The sequence below is a fragment of the Apteryx rowi genome, unplaced genomic scaffold, assembly GCF_003343035.1.
Source record: "Apteryx rowi isolate R43461 unplaced genomic scaffold, aptRow1 scaffold_14, whole genome shotgun sequence".
NCBI lineage: Eukaryota > Metazoa > Chordata > Aves > Apterygiformes > Apterygidae > Apteryx > Apteryx rowi.
The window spans coordinates 3,817,208-3,843,159 of record NW_020447641.1 but is presented as its reverse complement, the minus strand read 5'-3'; the positions used below and the strand labels follow the sequence as shown (position 1 = coordinate 3,843,159).

Sequence of the window (25,952 nt, the reverse complement as noted above, 5' to 3'; positions counted from 1 at the left end):
TGATGAATCTTCATAGGCATCAGTAAATTGATAAGGCCTGGATTACAGAAATTATTTCTTAGGCTATTTAAATGAAACTAGTGTGTATGCAAAATGATGGTGGTTCTAGATGTCCTCTACTACTTTCTTCGACAGCAGTGTAAACATTTTAATCTTGAGACCTCTTCATGTTAATATGACAGGATTTACTTTAAAATATATTAACTCAAAACTGAACTCCCCAAACAATTTTTGTTTAATTTTTAAAAAAAGCACTCTATTTGTCTTTATTTGTTAAAATGAAATTCCTCCTTCAAGATGAAGGATTTACCTATAGTTACTACAGGGCTTAACCTAATAAGTAACAGAGCCTCATTTGCTTCAAATTGAAATATGAAAGTCTCCAGCTTAAATATGTTTTTCAATTTGGGTCACAATTATATTTTTCTAACATTGCAAAATATTTGCAAGTATGTCTTTTACTTCTGTTTGGTCAGAATAAAGGGTTTTTAAACTTATTTTAATAGAAGTCACAGTCATCTAATTTGCTAAGATAAGTTGGGGGTCTTTGAAACATAAACTTCATAATAGAATCATGTTTAAAGGCCATTACTAACTTATTTTACTGTTTCAAGTAGTAGTGAACAGTACCATGACTGAAATATATGTRAAGTTCAATTTATGCTTACTTGCTGGCACATTCTGTAGAGCTGCCTATTGGCTTTACCATCTTTGTCTTATTCTTCCATTTCATATCTGGCACAAGAATAGCCATAAAATGGATATGACTGAAAAATGCTCGAATTTTTACTAGTCTGCATGATATACATCATAACTTTTGAGCTTCAGACTCTTTATATATGAGACTTCTCTTTATATATGTATACAAAATTTGGCACTTGCACCTTGATATATTGGGTTAGGCTGCTAGCTGGGACTTTGAAGACCTGCATTTCATTCCTGGCTGTTCCGTTCTTTGCTAGGTGACATTAGAGAGATGACTWTTCTTACTCATGTCTAGTAGAGTAGAGATAATGATGCTTGCTTTTTTTAGAGATAAGAAGTACTGTGTATTTATTATTAGCTGTGGTCAAGTGCCTAAGGACACCTTAAAAAGGTACAAGTAACCTAATTAATCTGTTTTGAACAGCCACTGTAATTAGGCTGAATATTCAGCAGTAAGACTACCTTCAAATACTGTTCAGCTAGGACAGATTACTCTCAACTTTGAATTACTCCTGTTACTTCAGAACAAGGAAGTACCACATTCAAGTGAAATGTCCTAAACCATTCTTTTGTAGTTTGGAAAGGAAAGTGTGTGTACAGCTGCCTGAGATGCTTCAGATCCCTACAAATACTTTCAGAACCAGTGGATTTAGAGAAGTGCCTCTTTATTTCCATCTTTGGATTATATACTACTCTTTAAACAGTCTTCTAGTAAAAATTTGAATACATCCTGTTCTCAGTGGAACATAATCTTTAAAATACCTTTAGGTAGGTGGATTTGGGGGGAGGGGGCATCTTTTGAATACTGTCAGTCTGCCTATTAACATTGTATGGACTTGCCTATGCTGTAGATGTGTAATACATTTGATCTGAATTTTCTTTTTCAGAGTAGGGGTCATGTCCTGTGACCCAGATCTGTTATTTTGGCTCAAGATAAGTTGTTAGTGATGGGGAGTAGAAAAGTACATTTAGTTACAGTATGTTTAATAGGTCTGCTGAAACAGTTTTATATGCTGTGAATGGTCATTCATTATAATGTAGTTTATCCAGTAGTTCGACTACAGTTTTTAAACATGTCCTTTACATTGGGGAAGGGTGGTTTAAGGGATTAATGATGGGATTAGGAATYTTTCTTCAGTGTCTCAGAGCTTTGCTGAGTTAGAGACTAAGACATTACTTGACCTCTACTTAGGTTCAGAGTCATAAAGCCTTATGGTGAATTGTGTGCAGAGCCATGGTCTCGCTCTCCTTTTTCTTGCTGCTTTTTTCCAGAAATTACTGGTACAATTGGTACAGATTGGTGGCTTGGTGTGTGCGTGTTTGTTTTTTGTTTTGTTTTTCTCTCTCTCTCTCTCTCTCTCTCTCTCTCCACAGATACATTAAGTGAATGGGCTTGAACAGACTGAACTGAAGCTCCTCTCATGAGATAGTTGCTCTTTAACATGGGCAAGGCATTTGTGTAGTACTTTAAAGCTTTAATTATTAATGCTTGTTTTTCTGTTTCTGAAAACTAGGCCTGCAATTCTTAGCACAAGCAAAGTAGCTTTTYTTCCCTCCTCAAAGTGTTGCAATAACTTTTTTCAAAAAGAAAGACACTTATTGTAGGGTCCATAACTTCTGTTACTTTGAGATATGATTCAGAAATACTGCATTGAAACAAACTAGTAGTGCTGATGGTTAACAATGCTCTGGGCATGTCCTTACAGTAAAGTTATAGCTGATCAGTTTATTTGAAATGCAGCAATATAATTATGTCACAGTGACATAAGCTCACCATTCTTGTTGCTGCCATTTTACAGTTGATAACTTGCTGTTTATTGTATCTGACAGCTTGGTGGTTGCTTGAATTATTTACATGGCAGTGTGGATGTCCAACCTACGGGGAAAACTCTGCTCTGGATTCTCGTCGTGGGGCTTTGCGGGATGCCTTCCAGGAGCTTCAGAAAACTTGTGACTGTCAAACACATGTTTTCATGGGACCCTTTGACTTTGTTAGTGCTACTTTTGCACTTCTGCAGTTGGTGTGGAGGACATGGCTGAGTTCTGTGGTGAACAGACATTAATATGAACAGTGTAATGTGCAGTTGCAAATATAAGTTTAGCTAAATGGATCGGCTCTGCTGGGAATTCTTTTGCTGCTGTAACATGGGTAAGGCTGAAGAGGCTGAAAATCAAGCTAATGCATTTAGCCTCACAAATAGTGAATTGAGAGTTCRCGTGATCGGTTACTGAGGCACTGTTGCTGGGCAAATAGGTAGTGATAATTTGATTGCTTTTAACAGTATGGCCATACCTTTTATTTATCTTGATATAAGATATAGATGAAAGTTTCTGTAATGTATAGTAAAATTATGCCCATTTGGTTGTGGTTTCTGTTTGCTGCTACAGTGCTGTGCAGAGCACTTCTGGAGTGGATGCATGCAGCGTGATGGCAAAACTGTGCTTGTGCCAGTGAAGTTTTTCCTGTCATTTCTGCTGGGCTACCCAGGGGAAAAACAAGGGATATTAGCATAGGTGTAGTTTTGCTAGGACAACTGCATCTGTACTAAAGGCCTCTATTACTATAAACAATTGTTTCTGCTAATGTAGTACCTGGGAATCCTCATCCTGGGTCAGGATCCTGTTGCACCAGGCTTTCTTTTACAAAGAAGAGTCTCTGTCCTCAAAGAGTTTACGCAAGAAACCATGTAACAAAATAAGGGACATGAATGTGGGAAGAGGAGGCACTGGGGGAGGAAGTAGGACTAGAAGGTCAGCAGCTTGGCTGCTTGCTTGGGTCATGTAGGGGGCATTTTGGCAAGCGATAGCTCAAAGGAGAGTTCGAGAGGTGGTTTTGTAGGTGTTCTTAAACTCCTTCCACGGATTGAGGGATACTCTAGGAAGAAGCACAGAGGTGTTCATTTTATTATGTATTGTGGGCCATGGTGGCTGGTGTTACAGACTGCTGAGAAATGGGAATTAAGTCACTGATGCTGAATAGAAAATGATTAACTGAGAAGGAATGGGCTATGAGATGAAAGATATGCAGACTTTTCCCTCTTGGGGGGGCTAGAGGGGTGCAGGGGAAAAGGCCATAAAAAACTGCAAGTGTGTGGCAGGACCCTGAGAGAGCTGGCTCTGGCCAGTTAAGTAAATATGAAAACTGGGCTATGTTGGTAGAAACCTTAATGTGGGCATGACCAAATTAGCTTTTTCTGCCTCCAAGTCTTGAGGACAACTTAAAGCATTATTTCCTTCCACTGGAGATGTGTTGATTTTTAAAGGATAGAGAATTCCTGACTTGTTCTCTAAATAAGTACAGATCTGAGAGCTTGAATTGGAAACATAACTGTTTCAGGGCTGCCATGTTAAGCATCAATAAGGTGCTGGAGCAAACTGATGTTTCTGATGAGGCTTTTCAAAAGTTTGCTCTCCCACAACATCATAGCAGGGGTTATGAATTTTAAATTACTATTAAACTTGAAAATATGTTAACCTGAAAATGAGATTAACAGAACCAATGGCTTTCTTATTTATGTTGGAAAGAACAAGGAGGACAGTCTTCCACCAGCTTTCCACAATTGTTATTAGCATCACAAAAAAAAGGTGGTAGATCTATAGCCATGAGAAGGAATAACCAAGTCTSCAGTACCAAGGGTGCTAATGTATTGTGTTGAAGTTCTCGGATAAAACACAACAATGATGTGGGACTCTGTTAGTATTACAGAAATGCTTGCAAGCAGATCAGGTCAGAAAGGAGAACTCTTTATGCAAATTATAAATCAACTAAGCAGCAGCAGTAGTAGTCTTCTGAATTAGTGTTGGGCGTTAAACCCAGCGAATGTTGTTCAGTGCTCAAAATGTAAGGGTTGATATACTTTTCCTGATATCTCATAAAGGTTAATACTCAAAGGATTAAATAAAGTTATTGTACATTATTGATTTTTTGAAATTTAAAAAATAATACATGTATACAAACATAGTAAGTTCATATGCAATATCCCTTCTGCATACTCAAATTTATTAGACTATTGAAATAGATTATTAAAAGGAGAAAGAAGTAAAAGCAAGTGCAACTGTTATTTAACAGATTTAGAAATAGTGTTTGGTCAAATATTTTCAGTAATGCTCTGAGTATGTAAATGTGCATAGGTAGGAAAAGTAAACACACTTTATAGTCAGCTATCCACTTTATAGTCAGGTTTTCATTTTGAGGTATAGTTGTTTTTCTTTTCCTCCAGAGGAGAAAAGAAAATACTTAACAGATACAGCTATGTAAACTGTGTTTGGGAATCATTTGAAAAGATGCACTTTACATGCAAAGTGCTACAGTGGAGAAAACGTAATTCAGATTCTCCAGAAATTTAATGAAGAAACACTTATTGATATAAAGTATAATTAGAGTTATTTTGATATGCTACAAGTGAAGTTCAAAATGAATCTTTTAAAAATAACTCAGTATAGACTTGTAAATAAATGGTGTATAGCTATTGTGTAATGAGATATATATATATCTTCATGAAAGCTTTGAGCATAAATTGAGAGTTGATGACTGAAAGCAGAAAAATATACAATATGAAGCTCTTCAGGGCTGTTTTTAAGCCCCAAATGCGAACTTTCTAGTTAAATGGGAAATAACTTTTACAATATGGTTTAGTATATTCCCAGCACTACAGTTTGCTTTTGAAATCAGGGACTTTAAGAAATGTATTTTGAAAACTGTCTGAGGGTACCTTCAGATTGTTTTGTTGTTGTAGATCACCAAGATGCGAGGTGGATCTGTGATGTAAATTTAGGATGAAAAGTACTTGTTAGTTTGTCTACACTGTACACCCTAACTGGCAGTACTGACTTGAGGCTGCTGTTCAAAGAACATGTTAGACTTTGTCAGCTGCTTCTGCTGCAGAGAAAGTTTCTGTTSCTACGCTTCATTCCCCCTTGTGTTGCTTTACATCTGCGCATTTGTGCAGCTACACAGTGAACAGACTGTTAGCTTTGCTTGGGGGTGTCCCCCCCCGAATTAGTTTTCAGCCAGATCTGTTTCCCAATCCAGTTCTTGGTGTGGCCATGTAAAGGTTTGTGCTGGCATACATCAGGGAATAGTCTGGGGGCAGGAACAAGCTCCTTCCCCCCACCCTGTAGTGCTGGTTTACAGCCTGAGATTTACTCTCAGGGTATGTTAGCTTGAGTTAGGGACCATGCAAGTCAAATTTTGCTGCAGATGAATATATGGATCACAAAAAGTCTGTGCACTCTCTATGGCAATTCTTTTCTAGCTTTGCATCCTTCAAGCAGGTCTCCCAATATGTTGTGTGTGATATAATAACCTGCATGTCTGAAAAAGCATTGAAAATACAGGATTGTTATGGACATCCTGCATGGAAAATGTAGTTTGATGTTAAAGGTTGAAAACAGTGTTAAGTAAGGTTTTGTGGCAGTACACTATGTGTATGCGGGGATATTACCATAATTTTATTTGCTAGCTTTCAGAGGTTTATGTTAAACCTTTTTACATGCTTGGGACAAGAGTTAGTTTTGAAAAATCTTGAGTCTGTTATTTCTGTAACTAAGTGGAAGAAAAAGTGAGTATACAATAGAAGTAGATGAGACCAAATTTGGGACTGAAAGAAAACTTTGCTCAAGTTTGGGGACCAAATTTGGGACTGAATCACCCTATAAACAAATTAAGACTTATTTTTCCTCTGAGCTAACTGTTCAAATAATATCATTGCTGTCCATAAAGAAAATGAAGATGAAGAGTATGAGCTAGTATGAGGTGTTACAGTTCAGTATATTTATCAGTTACTGAATAGTACAAGAACTGTGAATCACTTCAATATTTGAGTTTAATATCTGCAATAACAGAATATCTCTTAATGGCCACGTGAGTTCAAATAAAAGTATTCAAAGTCCTCCGAGAAATATATGTACAAGATTGATATCATGCCTCGGAGGACTAGGCTAACTTTGGGGGAAAAGATGGCAGTAACTATGGTGCAGAAATAACAAATTTTGAGGTAACAAAGTGATTATATGTTTTCCACGTTCTCATGGTGTTGAAGTCGTTTTCCCAATTATTGGTTCTCTCTTCCTTCCTGTACCCAATGACAAATTATGGCTTTGTTTATCTTCATAACTCAGCTGTTAGAATTTGGGAGATTTCTTTTTTCTTGTGCTGTTGGGATGCAACGTTCCCTTTAGAATAACCAAGGAGAACTTTTGGTGATTCCAAGTGTTTAAAGCTCCCTATTCTACAGTAAAGTGTGAAGATGAAACTTTACCCCAGTCCATAGATAAATGGAAAAAAATTGCCTACTTCTGTTCTTCTGCTACCTTTCTTATTTCTTCCCCACAGTAAGAGGAATGTAGCCTCTGTTATGATCAATTCATGATCTAAACTGTTCACGTCACTTGGATTGTTAGGTGTGAGGTTTAAATTGCTGTAGCATTATTGTGATGTATATTATCACCTGGATTTTTAAGTGACATAAATCGAAACCTTTCCAGAGCTTGCCTTGAGAACGTAGGAGAAATGCAAATTGACCGTATGACCTTTTATAAGCATGATGTATAAAACCATCTATTACTTTACTTGATGTGTTTATTTTTATGTGGGAAGACTTTGCAAAACAATGAAGGTGAGAGTGTGCTAAGAGGAGGATTCATCTATAGATAGATCTATGCATGACATGACAGGATTATTATCTCCCTGTTTTTCAAATCATGTAGGCTAAAATTACAGGGAAAAGATGAGAAGTAAGTGTCATCTTTTCTTAACAACATACTTTTGTCTTTTGTTTTTATCCTCTGAATTCGTAAAGATATATGCTGCTGACAACTTGTCTGGAGTTCGTGAGGAACTAATTGGGCATAATGGGCTGGGGGAGAAAGAATACAGCAAAGTAGATTCTGGCAAAAGATTATTGAAGACACTCAGGTTGAAGGCAGGGTTTCAAAGACTGATATTGAATGTACCAAAATAAGCACACTACCCATCTACAGAACAGTTTAAAATCAGCAATGACTTTTTGTAGAATATGTTCTAAAGTTAGTGGCAGCAGCAGCAAAGTAGTCAGGCATGTACGATTTACAGTACTTCCACTAGCGTAGCATTCTTGAACTGCTGCCCATTTAGGACTCTGCAATCTCCTTTAATGGAAGCATGTTTTCCTCAATATTGGAGTTTATTTATTGCTTATAAATAAGCTCATATGGAGCTGGTGTTTTAGGCTGAGAATGATTGGATGTTAAAAGTTATTATTCTCAGATGATGATAGTTATATAATCGGAGTTAAGAGATCCTTGGGAAGACAGTTTATTTAAATTTTGTTATTGAAACTTAACCCATTATTTAATGATATTCTTCAAGCTTCTGGGGTTTGTTTCCTGAGCCTCTTCTCTCATGAAGAGGTGAAAATGTGAAACTTCAAAATTTTAAACAGATACAGTCCTTTGTAACATAAGAATGAAATAGCTTATTGCAGGGTTTGTTACTGTCTTTCTCTAGTTCTTTTCTCATGCCAATTAGTCTGAGTCAAATCAAGTATTTTTCAGTCTTTGGGGTAGAAAAAAGTAATCACTTCTGGCTATCTTTTTCAAGTTATATGATAAGGGATCATATCTGAACTGAGCCACTTTAATATCTAAGGTTTGCCCTTTTTTCTTCTCTTTTTTTTTATGTGTACTTTTCATATAAAATGAATATCTGTTGCAAAGTACATGGTGCTTGTCAGTCTTAACTTTGTTGGGGTGGGGGGGGGTAAACTCCTTTTTTTTGAAATCTCTCTCCTGGTGGAACGTGCCAAGATACAGAAACGATTGCTAGTCATTAGTTCTTTAAAGCTGGCATTTTCTCTAGAAGTTGGTATTCACCTGTACTAGAACTTTGTACAAGAGTGAGTGAATGTATTTTCATGCTTTAATTAAACTAATTCTAATAGATTTAAAAATTGTTCTTACAATTTCTTACATGTAGGAAGAAAAAATGACAGTCTGAGTAGTATTCACTWTCATTTTTCTATTTTTCAGGTTAGCAGCCAGCACTAATATTAAACTGTGTTTTTTGATATGTTGCTTCTTGATGGGAAGTACCTCAATGGCGTAGTCAGGGCAGCAGCTGCCATGCATGTGGGAATTGGTTTCTTTAACTCCAGTTTGATTCTTGAGCCATATGACCTTGGGTATGAAAGAAAGGTGAGGGAGGTATAAGCCCTACAGATGGTCTTCCATTTTTGTAACTCTTTCTGTAGAAAATGCTACTATTTATGGACTTGTAACATTTTGATTTCTTTAGCATTTGTCTGACTTCATCCAAGCTCCTGTTGAATTTGCTTTAATTTACTGTCAATTTAAGGTGTATAAAATTGTCCAAGTAAAGACACTTTAAAAACTGAACTACTTACATCTGTATCCTGCATGTATTCACAGGCATATTCCAGCCATACAGTTCAATTGTTTTCCTCTTAATTTCCATGTAGTATGTAGTATTTTCTACATGATTCCTTCACTTATTTTTGTCTTAMACTTTGTTCACCCTATATATTGAAATGTCAGATGTTTCTAATTCCTTTTATGAATTCTCCTACTGTTATATAAATTTAAGTTCTCTACTGTCCCAAAGTATTTAAGTGTTTCTTTATTGCAATGAATATGCTTGAAGCTTAGTACATAGTCAAGTATATCTGCTAGGAATTCCTGCAAATCTGGGTTGCAACAGTAATAAGTATTATGGTGGCATATGCAGGGAACGAGCAGAGATTGCATCTGCTCCCTGCCAGCTAGCAAAAGGGGAAGGGAGGATGGCCGTGGTTCTGATGCCCCCAGAAAATGGGGAGAACCTGTGTCTGGAGGGAAGCATTGATGTACCCCAAATGCTTGTAATAATGCCTGCTTGTTGCACCCTCTCTAGGGACAAGGCTGGAGAAGGTGTGAAAGAAGCCAGTAATGCTTAAACAAATCAGGGAAGTGTACAGTGCGGGGGATGTTASCCTGAGCTAAAAGCAGTATCTTATTTTGGAAGACAGTGTAGACCCAGATTGGGACCATACCCCTCTTTCTTCTGTGACTCACAGCCCCTTGACATCTTTTTTCGAATGCCTGAGAAGCCTCAACTTGCAGGTGCGTATACTTAATATATGCCTGGCTAACCAGTAGCTGTTTGGTTCCTCTCCCTTCCCTCCTCCTTGGCCTGCACTTCTTTCAAATACAGCTAGGAAATATGTACAGACAACTTCCTAAAAGCACATTTTTAAGTTTGTGTGTCAGAATATGCTGCTCTGGTTAACAGAACAGAAGTTGATCCTGTCTTCGTGCTGGTATTTTTTTCAGTCAAAAGTTGATTTGTATATTTTTATCTCCTAAAGATGACATGCTTTAGATTAGGTAGCTCATTACAGAGGAATACACTGGAGATATTCTTAGGAATGCAACAGGTTAAACTTCAACCATAAATAGCTTCTGATTGTAGTAATTTCTTCCATTAACTTAAAGGACTTCCTCATGAAGGTTTTACTGAATGTCGTATCTAGAGTATTTTTATGCAGCTCTTGGTTATTAATAAGCAGAATATTCTACTTCTGTTTAACATTTTTCACATTGCAGTTTGGATGACTAACTGGAGTTTTTTTCAAATCTTTTACTAAAATACTTCTGAACTGGAATGAAGTAGAAAACTTCTAGCCTTGAAGAATGGCTTTGAAAATTATGAGCATATCAAAATCAGTTAAACTGGAATTTGGCAAAACTTCTATAACACTTTTAAAAGGCATGTGAAAACTGATGCGTATATATGCCCTATAAAATAGGATAAGGCTTTTGATATAACAAATGGATCAATTTAAGGGCAGAAAGAGGTTGTCTGTTGTTCAATATTCCATTCACATGACTGATGCTGGAAAATGAATAAAATATATGTATAATATTATCCGCTCTGGAAAAGGAAGTACACTGAGATCACTAACAAGCATGCTTCATCATGGCTTTCTGAATATTCAGTAGTATAAGGAGCAACATATAACTGCATTAGATAGTAAGAATTATAAAGTCAAAGCTTTTTGCCATTGTTGTTTAAACTTAATTTTATTGCATATTCAGTAATATTTAATTTAATAGGCACATGTATACATGATGGAAGTAAAAGCTGTTGCTTTGTTTTGTGCTGTTGTAGGGCTGTTATGTTACAGGTCTCGTTGGTGCATTGGTTACTTGGAAACTGATGCTTCCCATTTTTAATTTAGCTGATATTGAGGCAGAGATGGTAACAGGAGCTAGATGGAAGAGAATCCTACAAAAGCCTAAAAGCAAAATGGGAAACAGCTTAGCTGAGAGATGCTATGGGGACTGAATGCACAGAATAAAATCTCTTAAATGATCATTAAGATGTCCTTAGGTTAAAAATCCTGAACTTCTTTCCAATGCTTCTGTCTGTCAACATTCATATAAATGTTAGGCCTTCATTCTGGAGAATAAGCAGGTAGATTTGGATTATTGTACTATAGGTGAGAATGAGATCAAGGCTCCTAAAAATTAAAGAAAACAAAGTTTAAAAACAAAATCCCTAAGCAGCTTTGTATTTTGAAGTGTAAGTGTATTATTAAGAATTCTTTGTAGTCCACTTAATCTGTAAGTGAAATCTTCCAACTCCTCTTCATTGCTGTTACATGTAAAGCTGTTGAGTCAGAGYGTGGGGGAGGCAGGGGGGTTAATGTTGTGGGTTAAGACAGGTGCCTGTTTCTTCATGACTATTCTAATGCGTAGGGGCTTCTTGCATAGAAAAAGGAGATTAGGAGTTAGTGAGAAAGAAATTTCCTACCATATCTTAAGGGTCAAAGAAAGAAGGATTACAAAAATACTATCCAAATGTATCACCACATATATTAGTGATGCTCTGTAAAAGTCTTGGACAAGTGGGGATGTGAAGTAATGGTTCTATAAATAACTCTGTGTTCATCCATAAACCCTTACTGGAAAGGCATGGAATGAGATGTCTGCATCTTGGCAAATGGCATTTGGGGTGTGGCAATACTGTCCACAATACCAGAAAGTGCTGCTGACCACCTGTACAGATGACAAAAGGATTTAAGAAGGTTTTTTCCATCTTTTTTTGCTACTGGAGATGATAACAGCTGGAGCTTTTCCAGCTGGTTGGAGTGTAGGGTGTGAGCTTTCTCTAAGTAACATCAGATCTAATCAAAACTACAGATGCTGAATTTAAGTAGTTTTCAGTAGTTCTGAAAACTACAGAAGGAGTCCTTAAACTCGGTGTGTATCAGCACAATGCCTCTACATAAATGTAAGCATATATTCTTTTTCTGTAACCAGTGTGTGCAAGAACACCATTTCAACTACCAAACTGAGGAACCCACAGGCTGTGGTGAAAATACTGTTACACAGTCCTAGAAAGCAAAAAAAAAAAAAAAAAATCTGGTTCCTTCACCAAGATTTAGTGTTTAGCCACTTGGCCTGTTGCCTTATAAAACAGATGGTAGTATTATCTCTGATATGTATTGCTGCATTTATAATGCACAAAATAGTTGGCTGCTAAACATGATGGCTTAATTAGAGTGGAATGTAGGCTTTCAGCTCTTCCTTTAGTTTTGCAGTGGCTAAAAATAGCTCCTCCAAAGTATAGTAAAGTTAAATGTACTAACGACTCGGTTGTCTGTGCTGAAAGTTGGAATGGCCTGAAACAAGTTTCTCTACACCCCCCCCACCCCCTGCCCAAATAATAATTATCCATCCAAGAAACAACTTCACATGCAGGGATTTTTTTTATGCTTTCTAGATTAAGGAACTTAGTATATTGTTCTTTACCAGCATCCTGACACACACACATGTTACTGAGAAATTTCTGTTTACTAGCTGAGGATTTCTTATGTCATTTCACTGACTAAAACTTGAACTAAAACTCTGCACTGAAATTGCAGAGAAAAGCACTAGATTGTACTGACATTTTTGTAATAAGGCATTCTTGCCCACCTGTAGCTTAGTGAGAATGTGTGACATCTTATGATTGCATCTTATGGAGGTGGTAATTGCTGATACGGTAATGTGCGGATGGGCAGAATGCTCACTTTGTTAATACTGAATTAGATAATACCTATTAATTAGATTATAGTGCCTATTATCCAATTCATTTTTACAGAATACAAGATAACCCCTTTACAAATGGCAATGGACCAGTTTATCAGTCAGTATTAATTGGGGTTTGAGTTCTTTGGGCTTTATGGTGTGCTAATTTGATGTTTCTGCTCAATGATTAAGACTTCTTTACAAGCAGAAATTAAGTATGCATACTTAATTAATGTTAACRTTGCAGCTATTGAAAATTTATAGTTGTGATGTTAACTTTGCATTAAGGTAAGTATATTTTATAGGCATACCCAACAAACTAACCTTTGTACCATGTGCGTTATATTTGCAAAGTTATCAAAGTCATAAGGCGTGATTGTGTGATGCATGTCTCTTGACTGACCTTTTTACCTTTGAAAATCTCATCTGCCAAATAAAATATCATATCCTATATCTTGGATAATGCAGTATCATTAACTCTTCCCAATATCTTGAGCTATATTCATATTATTAGTCTGCTCTGGATGTTAGACAAAATTAGATAAATATTTCATATAAAAAAGCCGTTTATATTGGGGTGAAATAAAACAAAGTTATATTAACTTTAACAGCAGGAATGCTTTAACTTAGGTGTTTACTTTAACAGTGACATTACTAGTTACCTTCATTTGGGGAAGGAGGAAGAGTGGTTGTCTTTGGACAGATTACTAGCTTCTGTATTGGTTTTATGAAGCATTTGCCTCTAAGCATTGCTAAGTTCATTAAAATATTACATCTTATAGTCCTGTTTCTTCAGTAAATTATACTTGAACTTTAGGTGTTTCAGAGCAGTAAAACAACTGCTTACACCAAACTTAAGCTTAGTGTAACTACAGGGAAGTCAGTGAAGGAAGACTGAGATGAATTTGCTGCTAAGTTTCTCAAATAACTTGATTTCATCCTGAAGTAATTCAAACTGAATGTATCCATTTCTAAAGGAAATGGATACCATGTTTCAATATATAATATTTGTTCAGGAAGAATATTAAATATATTCTTTATTTTAAATGTAGATACTGTATATATCTAATAAAATTCTAAGACGTTAGGATGAAGTTGTTTATATCTTTACAGGGTATAGAAAATGGCATATGTTGTCATGAAGAAAGCGATCACTCCATGTTCACTTGAAAGTATGCATGAGAAAAACAAGCCCTTTCAATGCTTATTTTTACTATCAGTTGAAAATGAAAAATTAAGGTTTTTCTCTAAGTGAAAAGAGATATTATTTATCAAAGAGATATTAATTTTTCTGCCATTTACCACTCCTCAATTATTGTAAGACCTTTGAAACAGGATCTTCAGATTTTTTTCACAATGTCTCAGGAGACTAAATTTTCCATATTAAACTTTGAAAATTCAAAATTCTGTCTGTGCGTGGAATGCATTTGTTGGCTGTAGGAGATGCAATGCATATGCATGCCCAGTTTTGCTGTCCAGTCAATATACTAAGTATTCAGCTCTATTTCAGAATCTGTGACTAAGGAACTTCTCTTCCTGAAATACATTGTGCTTCTTTGAACTTGCTTCTCTTTCATTTATCAAACTGTCATTTAATCCATCTATTTTTCTCCACCCTTTAAATGGGAGTATGGGATGTTATCAAATGATGAATATGTGCTATTATGTTAAACAGATTAGATGAGAAATTATTTAATTTTAGTTTTTCTGCTGTATGCATCTAGGTGGGGCTGCATTCTAGGGGGAATTACTTTTGTCTTCTGGGCACAACTTCTATGATGCATCATTATTGGGGATACTTCCAGCAAACGGTATGGTATTAACAGTTCATAAAATCTTGTTCCGTGTATGTTGAAAGAACTAGTTTATAGTTTGGCATTTAATAGAACTTCTACTGTTGTGCGTGTGGTCTGCTTGAAAATTATATAAAATGCAGTTTTCTTCAGAAATCTATTTTACTTTATCTTGTTATACTTTCTCAGTTACTGTAGTGCTATTGATATTGGTATTTCACATGCACTTACTTTTAATTTAGCTTCTTATTTTTAAGACAGCAAGGTCTGGTAACAGAATGGAGGAGTGACATTACTATCGGCTTAATTTTATATGTTGCTCTTGTTCCTGGGCACATGTAATAAAAGCTGTGACATCAAGCCACATTCCTTGTAACAAAAGTTTGTGCTGTTTCTTTGGAACATGTGAAACTAGACAGGGTAAGATTTGTTTCCACTTTGCTGGCCTTAGCTGGAACTTTTTTGATTGGGGGTAGGAACTTTTAAGTTACATATAAAACTTCAGAAGCTGCAGAAGTGTCTGTAACGTATCAGTTGTCAGAGTATCCAGTGAAGCTTCTTGAATACTGCAGCCATCTGCTGATTTCAGATTCAGGTGCTTGTTGTCTGGGCTGTGCCATGGCCTCCTTTGGGTCCTCACCATCATGAGAAAGGGATGATGGAGATTCTTTTAATGGTGTCTGTCTTTGCAAGTCTCTCTGGCAGATCCTTCTCCTAGTCTAAAGCCATCAGGAGCTGCTTATAATTATATAATCTTATAGATGCAGCCAGGCACTCACTGTAAACATACAAGAATTGCATTTTAATCAGAGTCCTAGCTGAATTTATCCACGTATAATGCATTATGGTTATTTGTACCTTAAACAGCCTGTTGTTACAAAGAAGAGAGCTGTGACTTGGATTAAATTTAAATCCTGATTTGCAACATGTTACTACAGCAAACTAATGCCAAAATCTATTAAGCCTTCAAGTTTTTTTTGTTCTTGACATTGGGTGAGTGCTGAGATCTTGACCACAGTCACATTTGCTTCTGGGCAAGAGGAAATAGTCCATGTAGTTCCAGTAATCCAGACAAGCAGTCACATCTGGTTTTATGAATGACTTCAGGGGGAGGGAAGTTTGCAATTGATTAACATCGTTCTTAAAATCAAAGACTACTGTAGTTTCAGGAATTACTATAGAGAACTTCAGGGACCTTGGCAGTTACCTCAGAAAAACAGCTTTTTCCTAACTGAAAAGTTTATTCAGGAAATTATACTGAGAGACCTAAGTGCTCCAAATCTCATTTTCTAGCTTTTCAAAATGAAATGAAATAATGAATGAACTTTTTGTCTTTCTGGATAATGGTACTTGTTTAAATTGTATATGAAATGAAAATCATTTTTTTTCTATTTAAAATAAATAGGCTTGTATTAAATAGCCAGGCATTTTATTTGACTATTAAAGATAAATACTTGTTAAACAGGTTTTCTTATTGTTTCAATAGACAATAAAATGGCTTCTGAAATTCAAGAGAATGTGAAAATGAATGGTAATACTTTTAGGAAAAATATATACAGTTTTACTCTGAGGTTTTGATATGGCCTTCTTTTTCTAAAGGCAGGTTGAATGCATGCTAGCTGCACTTCAATATGAAGCCTAAATAATACTGTAAAAACTAAGTTCTCATTAGCTGTGAAGCATGTTGTAGTTTAAGGCTCCACTTGTATTTCTGTAAGAACTTCTACCAAAATTTAGCAATCTGAATTCTTATCCTAGCCCATATTCTTTAGGGTGAGTACACTGGATAACACAGCATGCTATACTGTGCTGTGAGGAGTGGGTCTTTGGCATTTACTAATGCCGCAGGATTTTAGGGTTAACTTTCTTCTAGGAGATGGCAATTTGAGAATCTCACTTTAAATTGAAAGTGGTTCAGTACACACAATTGAAGCAGATTCCCTGATATATTCAGCTTCACAGCAATCACCTCTATTCAGCAGCATCAAGTTTCTATCTTTTAGTAATTCAGATGTTTTATTTCTAAATGGGAGTTTTGGTAAATTGAGTCTGGTGCCTTGCCAAACTGATTCTCTCTTTGGTTCAGAATTGATTTGAGAAAAAGCTCAAGGTCTAGATGGGTTTYCATAAACAACATCACTGGTCTCTTCCACCACATCAGCCAGAGCAGACTCTATTAAAAAGACATATGCAGACCACTACCCATTACTTTCCGCAACTATACTTAAAACACTTCCTTGGAGTGCAGAAATTGAAGGCTGGCATCTTGAATTCATCTGTATAAATAGATAGTCTTTGAGCCAGCAATCAAAATGAGGTTGAGTCATTAGGCCATTGCAGTAGGATAGCTATATATGTGGTTTCCTACATATAATTTTTTTTTAAAGCCATAGTATCTAATTTGTGGTCCTTGAGAGTTTATAGTATTAAATACAACTTCTGTTTCACTACATGCTAAAAAGTTTCAGAAATCCCCAGTCTGGCTCATAAACATGTATTTTCCTATTGCGGAGAAGTATGCATCACTGCCTCTAATTGCTTTCCTCCATGCCCAGGAGCAGATTGTTAGGAGCAACACCGAAGGCTGCTGCCCTTTGCTGGTGCTAAGGACGAGGTTGCCCACAGTCTGGTGCGTCGCAAGAGAGAGAAGGGCACCAAGGCACCATGCCAGTGCTCCACTCCTGAGATGCACAGCAAAGGATGGCTCCTCTCTTCTAACCAGCAATCAAGACACTCTACCAGAATTTAAAAAGGAAAACCAGAATTTAAAAAGGAAAATCGATAATTGGCTGTGCCACCTTTCATCTTAATTAGATTTTAAAGCAGTGGGACCTGTTCTCTCTTCTGCCAGCAAGAGTGGTTTAGTCATGATTTAATTCAGAGCATTTCCACTCTTAACATGTTTTATGTTAAATGATTCTGGAAGGGAGAGTGAAGGAAGTGGCTGTGTAAAATCTATTGATGACTTCTTGGCATGGATAATGTGGATGATTTCTGCTGTCTTTGCGCTGTCTACTTGAACAGTGCAAAGGAAAGGAAGTGGTTCAAGAAACTGCCCCCTGCCTCCACCTGTTCTCCTTGGGAATGTTTAGTCTTCAGGCTGAGGGAATGAACACCTTTGCCCTAACAGATGGGAGGCTCAGCCTAGTAGGGAGTTCATCCAAAAGGAGAAGAGAATTTTTTGAAACCAAATTCTGCTCCGAGACTTATTATAAGTTAAGGCAAGTACCATCAAATAAAGCTGGAATATCCTGTGTTTTAAGTCATTACTCAGCTTAGAAATAAACAGTGTTTGAGCTTGGGGTTTTGGAGATGCTTTTCTTAAAAACAGAGAAATCCCTAGCACCTGTCTCTTGATCAGCTATTAGGAGTTGTGGCCATCTTGATAGCCTCAGCAACCTCCCATTTGAAAATGGAGATATCAGCACCAGCATCCCTCCAGCACAAGGTTGTCTTGCCCTCGTTGCACCCTGGCAGCAAGGCACATCGCAGCAGAAGAGCCCCTGTGCTCGCAGAATGCTCTGCTGCTCAGCCATCGCAGGCAGCTTCGTGTCCCCGGCTGCATGGCCACCCCCTTTGGAGGCTGGCTGTGCCTGTGACCTTCCTGCCAGGTGAGGTGTCTAGGTCACCAGGTGACAGGATGCTTGTAGTTCAAAAGTGTTGTTAACTCTGGTTGACAAGAAGCAGGAGTGTCCTCTGTGGTGGTTCTTAGGGTTTTCTTGTAGTATTGCCCTTAAGTTTAGAGTCAGTTCTAGTATAGCAGGCTTCTTGAACTGGGTGTCAGTGTTCTTGTGTGTGTGCAGGTGTGTCTAAATACTTAGTTTCTCAGAAAATAGCTATTTTGTAACATCAGAATAAATTGCCTTGGTTCAAGAAGCTTGTTAAATGTTGGTGTTACAGAGTCAGCACTTGTTATGAATGTCTTTTTTTACTTTAATTTTTGTGGACAGAAATCTCAGTAAGATCTGCATTTCTTTAATTAAAAAAAAAAAAAACTTGTTAGATGATACCACCATATTATTTTTTAGCAACACAAAAGATGGATTTCTGTAATGAATAAGACTGATTAGTTAGTGTTTAGTTGCAGGGTTGTTACTGATTCAGATCAGTTCAGTGATTCATTTTGGCTAGTTCTGGATACTTGCGTACATATGGTTTAGAGCACAGATGGGAACAAGTGGTCGAGGGAAGGCTTGGGGAGTTGGACCTGCTTACACGAGAGTTCTCATGGAAGTTATTTGTGCACTACAGCCTTCTTACCTTGTTTGTTCTTGTCCTGTGTGACAGCATATACGCTGCCGAAAAGCTGAATCCTTGACAGCATCGGCAGCGTGAGCAGGCAGCAGTGGTAGCGCGCAGGCACACTCTGGAGYTCTTGGCTGCCTTGGGAGGAGGCTGTGAAAGGAGACTGTACCCTGAAACTCCTCAGTCTAGAGAAGTTCTGCTGAGATGGCTCAAACTGAGGAGAGGTTAAACTTAATTACTGGAAATTTGGAATGCAAACTGCTAATGATTATGAAGATTAATGTATTTTAATTGGAGACTTGTTAGAGACACTATGTCTGGAACAGAGGCACCAAAGACCTGTTTATGGAAGGACATAACATCACTGTAACAGGTGGGATGTTGGGCTAGGAAAGAGATAAAAACCTCACCTGTAACAAAATACTTTATTGATAGATAAACAATTAACTAAAGTCTCTTTGGGAAACCCTAGTCTAGAATATTTCTAAATTATTTATGTTTTAATTATATTGTTCTAGTTTAGGAAGCATACATTCTTTTAGCATGCTTTAGGTGCTATTATAGAATAAAGGGTGTCGTGGGGTCTTTTTTAACATTTGTCTTTCACCTGTGAATTTTGAAAGATAGGATATCATGCTTTGAAAGAAGTGGAGGACAAATTCTAGAACGCTTGCAGAGCAAGTACAAATTACTATGGTTTAAAAAATGTGCTTTTTATTTACAAACACTGTTTTGATCTCTTTTTTTAAAAAAAGAAATATTTGTATGCCAATCTTTAAGCTGTTTTTTTTAACTTCCTTAAACTTCTATGCATCAGAGCAAACAGGGAAGTCAAAGATCAGAATCTAATTTGGATATACTCATTACCTAAACACCAGCAAGTAGTTTGTTATGCAATTACTATATAAACTTATTTTCAGTTGTTTCCTCAACATGGATCACTTAACAGGCAGTGGTTGGATTCCTTCATTATTGACATGAGCCTTTTTACTAGTCATTGGTCACTACTGATTATTCTTTAAAAAAAAAAAAAAGCTAAATAAAAATCAAATGTTGATTCCTTATGTGCCTATATATGGAAGCAGTATGATGTATTTACCAGTAGAACTATTAATAGCCTTTGTACATATTCATAATTTTTATTTTAATCTTCACTAATAGAAATGTACTTACGGGAATCACAAGTGCGCTTTAAGTATAAATTTRCATGACTTTTCCCTTTGTATTCCTTACTCAATTTGTCATTTCTAAATTGCTTGCTTATTGTCTGTCTCTTTCCCTAACAGACAAACTTTGTGGCAAGGTGGTGATTTTAACTACTTTTAAGGGTGTTTTTTTTTTTTTTTTTACACTGAAATTATTTTACTAAAAGTGGCAGCTATGGGTAGAAATAATTTAGTAACAGGCTTTAAAAATAATTTAGTGAACTTGTAAAAATTATACTTGAGGACTAGTAGATTGAATCGTGCTTATAGAAGGCAGTATCAGTGGAATGTACACAGAGGAACATATTTTGACCAGCATTATCTGTAGGGCATGCATGGTACAGGCACAACCTTCATGACCCTCAGTTCCCACCATTCTTAAAAAAACAAACCAAAGAGCACATAGCTCAGAACAGTAGGGAATTCCTTATTACAGCTAATCAGAATTAGAATTGCAAAGCTTTCACACTTTTTTGAAATTGAATAAACCATAACTTGAAGTTACTGAATACATTTGTATGTTGATCCAAATTCAGATTGGTGACCTTTATTTCATAATTCTTTCTTCTGCAGAAAGAGAGGGGTTTCTCTGGTCTGAGTCAATAAAAACCAACTTATTGTAGACTATGTCTACAGGTCCCCTTTTCTGGGACCTTAATACAGTGTTTTTTAGCATGATGCTTTGCACCCTGAACTCTTTCCCAAGTGTTTTTGTCATCTTTGTGTTTCCAGAAGCAAATAGCCATGACAACTAATCTTGCACCCAAAACTTTCATATTTTTAATCATCCCTTCAAATACCTCGCTATCTTCCCAAATAACTACAAAGTCTAGCCAATCTCTTAATTACATTTAAGAAAACTTACTGTATCTTTGCTCTTTCAGGTAGCTACTTACAGCTCAGACCATCCATTCACTAAGTGTGTCCTGAATTAAGATGAGATCAGATTCTGAGTTCAGGAGAACCATTCTTTGATCTTTATTCACTTAGCTCTAGCTAAGTATCCTTAACTGGGAGCTACTGTCTATTTATTGTATAGGGTCCCTATATAAGAAGACATGAACAAAGAATTATTGCATATTCAATTGTTATAGAACCTACATTGGTAAAATGCAAGTACATTCCCTTCGTGCTCTTACTTGTGTGATACGTAAGGTCACACAAGTGTGACCTCGTCTACTGGTGGTTCGAAGACTCTCACCCCCTGCTCCCTTACTACAGCAACTCCTACTCATCATCACAAAAAAGGTGTGTTTTTCACTTCAGCCAAGCTTCCCTGCACAAAGCAAATAAGACAGATTCACTTTTTAAATCCTTCAAGTAAAGCCTTCTCAAAAAGTATTCTCCAGTAACATCTTGAAGAATATACCCATCTATAAAGATGCCAGTATTGCTTTAAACATTTGAAAGCATCACTAAGTTTTGTGGKTTTTTTTAAACTTTTTTTACGCTCTTCAGAAGGAGTAATTACTGAACTTCTAGCGAATGTATAAAAAAAAAATGTAGTTAATAATTGTAAGAATTAAGTCATATTTCCTATACCCATTTGTTCTATTAAAACCCACAAATGTGGGTCACTAGACCTGAGGTGTATAACTGCCTGGCAGGCAGGCATGACAAATTCAGAAGTATTTAAATCTCTTGCTGCTAGAAATAGGCATAATAAAGATGTCACTAAATTTAAAATAAATCTGTTGTGAAACCTAACTTCAGTTAGCATGTAATGTCCTGTGAGCTTGCAGCTTTAGAACAGCATGAGTGTAGACCTGTGGTTAGTAAATGGTCTTACCAAGTGAGCTTTTAATATACTGAGGTTTAAAGCCCAGTGGTTTTAGTCATGTAGCATGCATCATCAGGAAATCATGTTTCTGGTAGTCATATTATTGTTTTTCTTTCTAGGGGGATGCCAGAAGTCTTCTAGTCTCTGAGAATGTGAGCACTGGCCAAAAGTTGGACTTTTCAGATACAATGGTACAGCAGAAGCTGGATGAAATAAAGGACCAAATCAAACGAGAAATAAGGAAGGAACTTAAAATCAAGGAAGGAGCTGAGAACCTCAGGAAGGTCACAACGGATAAAAAAAACTTGGCATATGTGGACAACATTTTGAAAAAATCAAATAAGAAGTTAGAAGATTTGCATCATAAGTTACAGGAGTTAAATGCACACATTGTTGTAACAGATCCCGAAGATGTTACAGGTACTGTATGCTACTGTAAAATCAGTTTTTCCCTCTTAACTTAGATAAGCTRTAGCCCATTTCACTTCACAAAAAAAAATTGCTCTTTGAATGAGCAAATCAGTAGTGGGTGAGTTTATTACCTGTGTATGCTTATTTGTTTTGACTCGCACATAAATGTCCATTCCCTTTRGAGTTTTAAATTGCCTTCTGGAGAGCACTGTATTTCAAAGAGTACTTGATGCTGTAAAGACTGACTAAATGTCAATTCTTTACTTTTAATTATTACAATATTAAAATGTTCTTTTTTCTTAAACATTTTAACATTCCTAAAAACTCTTTCACTTAATAAAAGCAGATTTCAGTAGTTGTTGCAGTGACTTTCCCTGACTGAATTCATAGGCATCAATGTTAACATAACATAACTTTTTATTCTATAAGTAATATATTTTCATGAAACTCTTTTTAATAGTTTTTTGGTGTTTTAACTTAAAGGTAACTTTTAAAAACTATTTTCCAGTTCTACGATATATTTGGTAGCTTATCATGCAGTTTTTACAGTGGCAACAATTTCTTAACTCTTTGGCTTTTCCACATTGAGGTTGCCATTTTTAAGATATTTTGAAAATATTTTAACTGTTATTTTCTGTGGTGAGGCAGTGAGTTGATATCAATTTTTGAATGTATTTCTTAAAAATATCACCCTTGGTATTTTAAGATGGAATGTTGTGAAAATAAACAGTCCAGCAAATGACTTTTTCACTTTTATGAAATGACTAATGAGTTATTGCCAGCCTGGTGATTTCGCATTACACAGGTCTGTCTTGGCAAAAAGTTCCTGAGTGTACACATGCCATCAAGGGTGTCTGTGAAGTGAATGTCAAGCCTTAAGCAGCTTGGGTATTAGAATAAAATGAACATCCCTATTTTTGAAGAAAGGTTACAGTAAGAACTTAAGAGTGTGTTGGCAGGTGATGTGAATAATTCACAATATCTGGCTCTCTGACATAAGGTGGTGAGGTATCCATGGCAGGCTTGCAGTATTCCGTGCATTTTTTGCTTTTGGTCTTCTCAAGAGATAAAAGGCCAGAGTGGCAGTGTCAGCAGTGAGGCGAAGTAGTTCCTGCAGCATGAAATGGGTATGAATACAACGATGTATTCTTTGTAGATAGTCGGTGGGTTTTTCTTGTAGGTGTGAATCATTCTGTTTCCTATGGGCTAAGGCTTATGAAAGTCCACCTAAGTGTTGACACTAGTGTGGCTATTAAAGGCTGAGTAGAGCAGAAAGAAAATCACATGCAAAATCTGTATGGACCCCAAATATAAAAATCGGCACTGATTTGTGAAGTTCATCTAGTAGTAGAATTTCAAGTGTCTGAGCATTGCCTGCTGTCACTGGAGTGCCCCCCTCCAGGGTAGCATTGTAAAGCTCTGTCACAATGACTTAATGAGTAATGTCTTCCTTCTCCATGACTCAGGAAATACAACAGACCCGAAGAAAGCGTTTACTGATTGTAAAATAGATGGTCTGTGTATAAAGAACTAAATAACATCGTTCAGATCCTTAGTATGTGTCTGAAAAGGCCAGCAGTGCCTATTGCTTTTGTGAATAACTTGGCAGCCAGACTTTTCTCGTCTTGCATTTAATGCCAGAGACTTCATGAAAGACATAGGGAATAAAACCTCAAGGTTGATGATTTCTGTGCTTCTACATGCTAAACTTATTGCTATGTCTTTAATTTCCTCTCTGTTCAAAAACTTATAGGCAGATAGCTTTTACAGTCTGACTATTGAAATATGCTGAGGGCACTACCTTATTGCTTTACTATTTTGATTATTGCATGTTAAACATTTCTTATGTCTTAAGTGGTGTTCTTATGTTTAAGAAGGAACTTGCAAATTTTAAGGTCTTTATATTCTCTACTTAGCATCACATCAAGTATTCCTATATAAGACCTATTCATAATAAAATATATTTTATGAAGCTTCTTCAAGAATGCTGTAAAGTCTTTAATTCTATGAAGTATATAGGTATAGATATTTTAGATCAAAGATCTACAAGCACTCACCCCTCCAGAACAGAAATGGTTGAATTTTCATATACTGTTTGCCTTTTAATTTAATTGCCTGTCTCCTTCCTTATTCATGGTCACTAACTTGGCAGGGGGGGAGAAATACTGTCTTATCAGGAAACATTGTCTTGAGATTAGCAGATGCATGTCATCTAAGTGATATTTTGATTATAATACTGAAGTCCTGGGTTTGACTTCATATTTAAGGTATTTGTGAGCTTGGTCCTTGAAAAACCAGGTTGGTAATGTAAAATTTAGGACACTTAAGAATATATGTATATATTCAACAAATATATAAAGACTTGTAGCCCTAAAGGTCACTGTCATCTAACAGTACACTTCAGTGGAGATATCGCAGCTTTCTCAGTCTGAGAATTCTTGCTTTTGCTTGAGATCACTGTAGTGAATTTCATAACTGTTTGCTGATGATTGTAGGAACATCCCAAGTAAGTGCACTGTTGCCAATAGTGACCTATATTATAAGTTGCAACTTTACACTTAAACTCATGTTTGACCTTTTTTGGTCAGTTGGTGACAAGTGCTTTAGAGAGAAATATCCGGGAGATGTTTAGACCACACAGTGTGTGTGCTGAAAATAAGATAAAGAGGGTTCAAGAACTGTGGGAGGAAAAAATTAGGAGCAGTGCAAATAGCATCAGTTAAGGTCTATATAGTCTTTACATACTTTTTTTTTTGTTAAAATACCAAATGTTCCCTGTCTTCTAGAGTGCCCTGTGTGAATTATTGAGGGCCCTAAGGAGCAAGAGTATTGCAGGTCAAGATTGAGATCCACTGAGAAGTAACACTAATAACACTAGAAAATCTTTGCCTATAAAATAATGATCCTTTTGATCTGGTAAGGCCTGAACTCTGAAGATTTGGCACAATTTCTGTTGATTGGCTGATAATTCACTGTGGTGACTTTGAAAAGTCGTTTAACCTCTTTGTTCCTGTATCTGAAAAGTGGGTGTGAACATATATTTGTAAACTACTCCAGATTTGCAGCTGACAAGAGCTGTGCAAGCTGTTGACTCATTGTTGCTTACAGGATCAAGCAGCAATTGCTGCCCCCCCCCTTTTTTTTTAAACAGACCGCTAACTTGTAGTGTAACTACCTCATCAGCGTAGTGTAATCAATGCTTGTTGAAACCGTTATAGTGTGGTCTTAATAAAGTTACTGTAGAAAAATGTACACCAATAACATTCTCTTTCAAGTTACTGAAGACATTTTGATAATGGTTTGCCTACAGCTGAGAGCTTTCCATGTCCTAATACTATAGGAAACTATTTTCACAGCTACTTGAAGAATTGGTATTAAACTTTAACCAAAAAGTAGTTTCCTGAAAAGCTGTATTGCTGAATGCAAGGATAGATTTGGCAACTTTTGTATCACTCAGAAACAACTTGTGGCGTAGCATATGTTTACTTTGCATTATGGAGTTGCTGGTAAGTCTGGATTTGTTCTAGAAAGGAGACTTTGTACCCAACTCTGCCCTTATCATGCAGAGTGTTAGTCAGACTAGGAGGCAGAGTTTTAAAATTAGTAGGTGAGCACTTAAGTGTAGCAATGTAGCAATATAAAATGACTAGGACAAGCCTAGTGACCATTACTGCTAAAAATCTGAGTTTTATTTTAATGTCTCATATGATAATTGATAATGATATGAATGATTTTCCATATTTCCRTATGATGAATGATAATTTC

At 36.5% G+C, this 25,952-nt stretch overlaps 1 protein-coding gene across 7 annotated transcripts in view; it reads left to right on the top strand.

The window, feature by feature from the left end:
• The first annotated feature begins 2,514 nt into the window (after positions 1-2,514).
• Positions 2,515-25,952, top strand: part of PKN2 (protein kinase N2) — a 52,513-nt gene continuing 29,075 nt past the window's right edge. For 2 of the 7 annotated variants that reach the window (XM_026057477.1, XM_026057475.1), the window contains exons 1-5: positions 2,519-2,854; positions 8,713-8,877; positions 9,593-9,801; positions 14,478-14,564; positions 21,896-22,196. In XM_026057477.1, coding sequence (XP_025913262.1) covers positions 14,529-14,564; positions 21,896-22,196 — 337 coding nt within the window. In that variant the 5' untranslated portion in view covers positions 2,519-2,854; positions 8,713-8,877; positions 9,593-9,801; positions 14,478-14,528. Of the gene's footprint in view, positions 2,855-8,480; positions 8,878-9,592; positions 9,802-14,477; positions 14,565-19,030; positions 19,165-21,118; positions 21,245-21,895; positions 22,197-25,952 lie in introns of those variants that run through there. The other 5 variants (XM_026057481.1, XM_026057478.1, XM_026057476.1 and 2 more) reach the window with 5 other exon arrangements.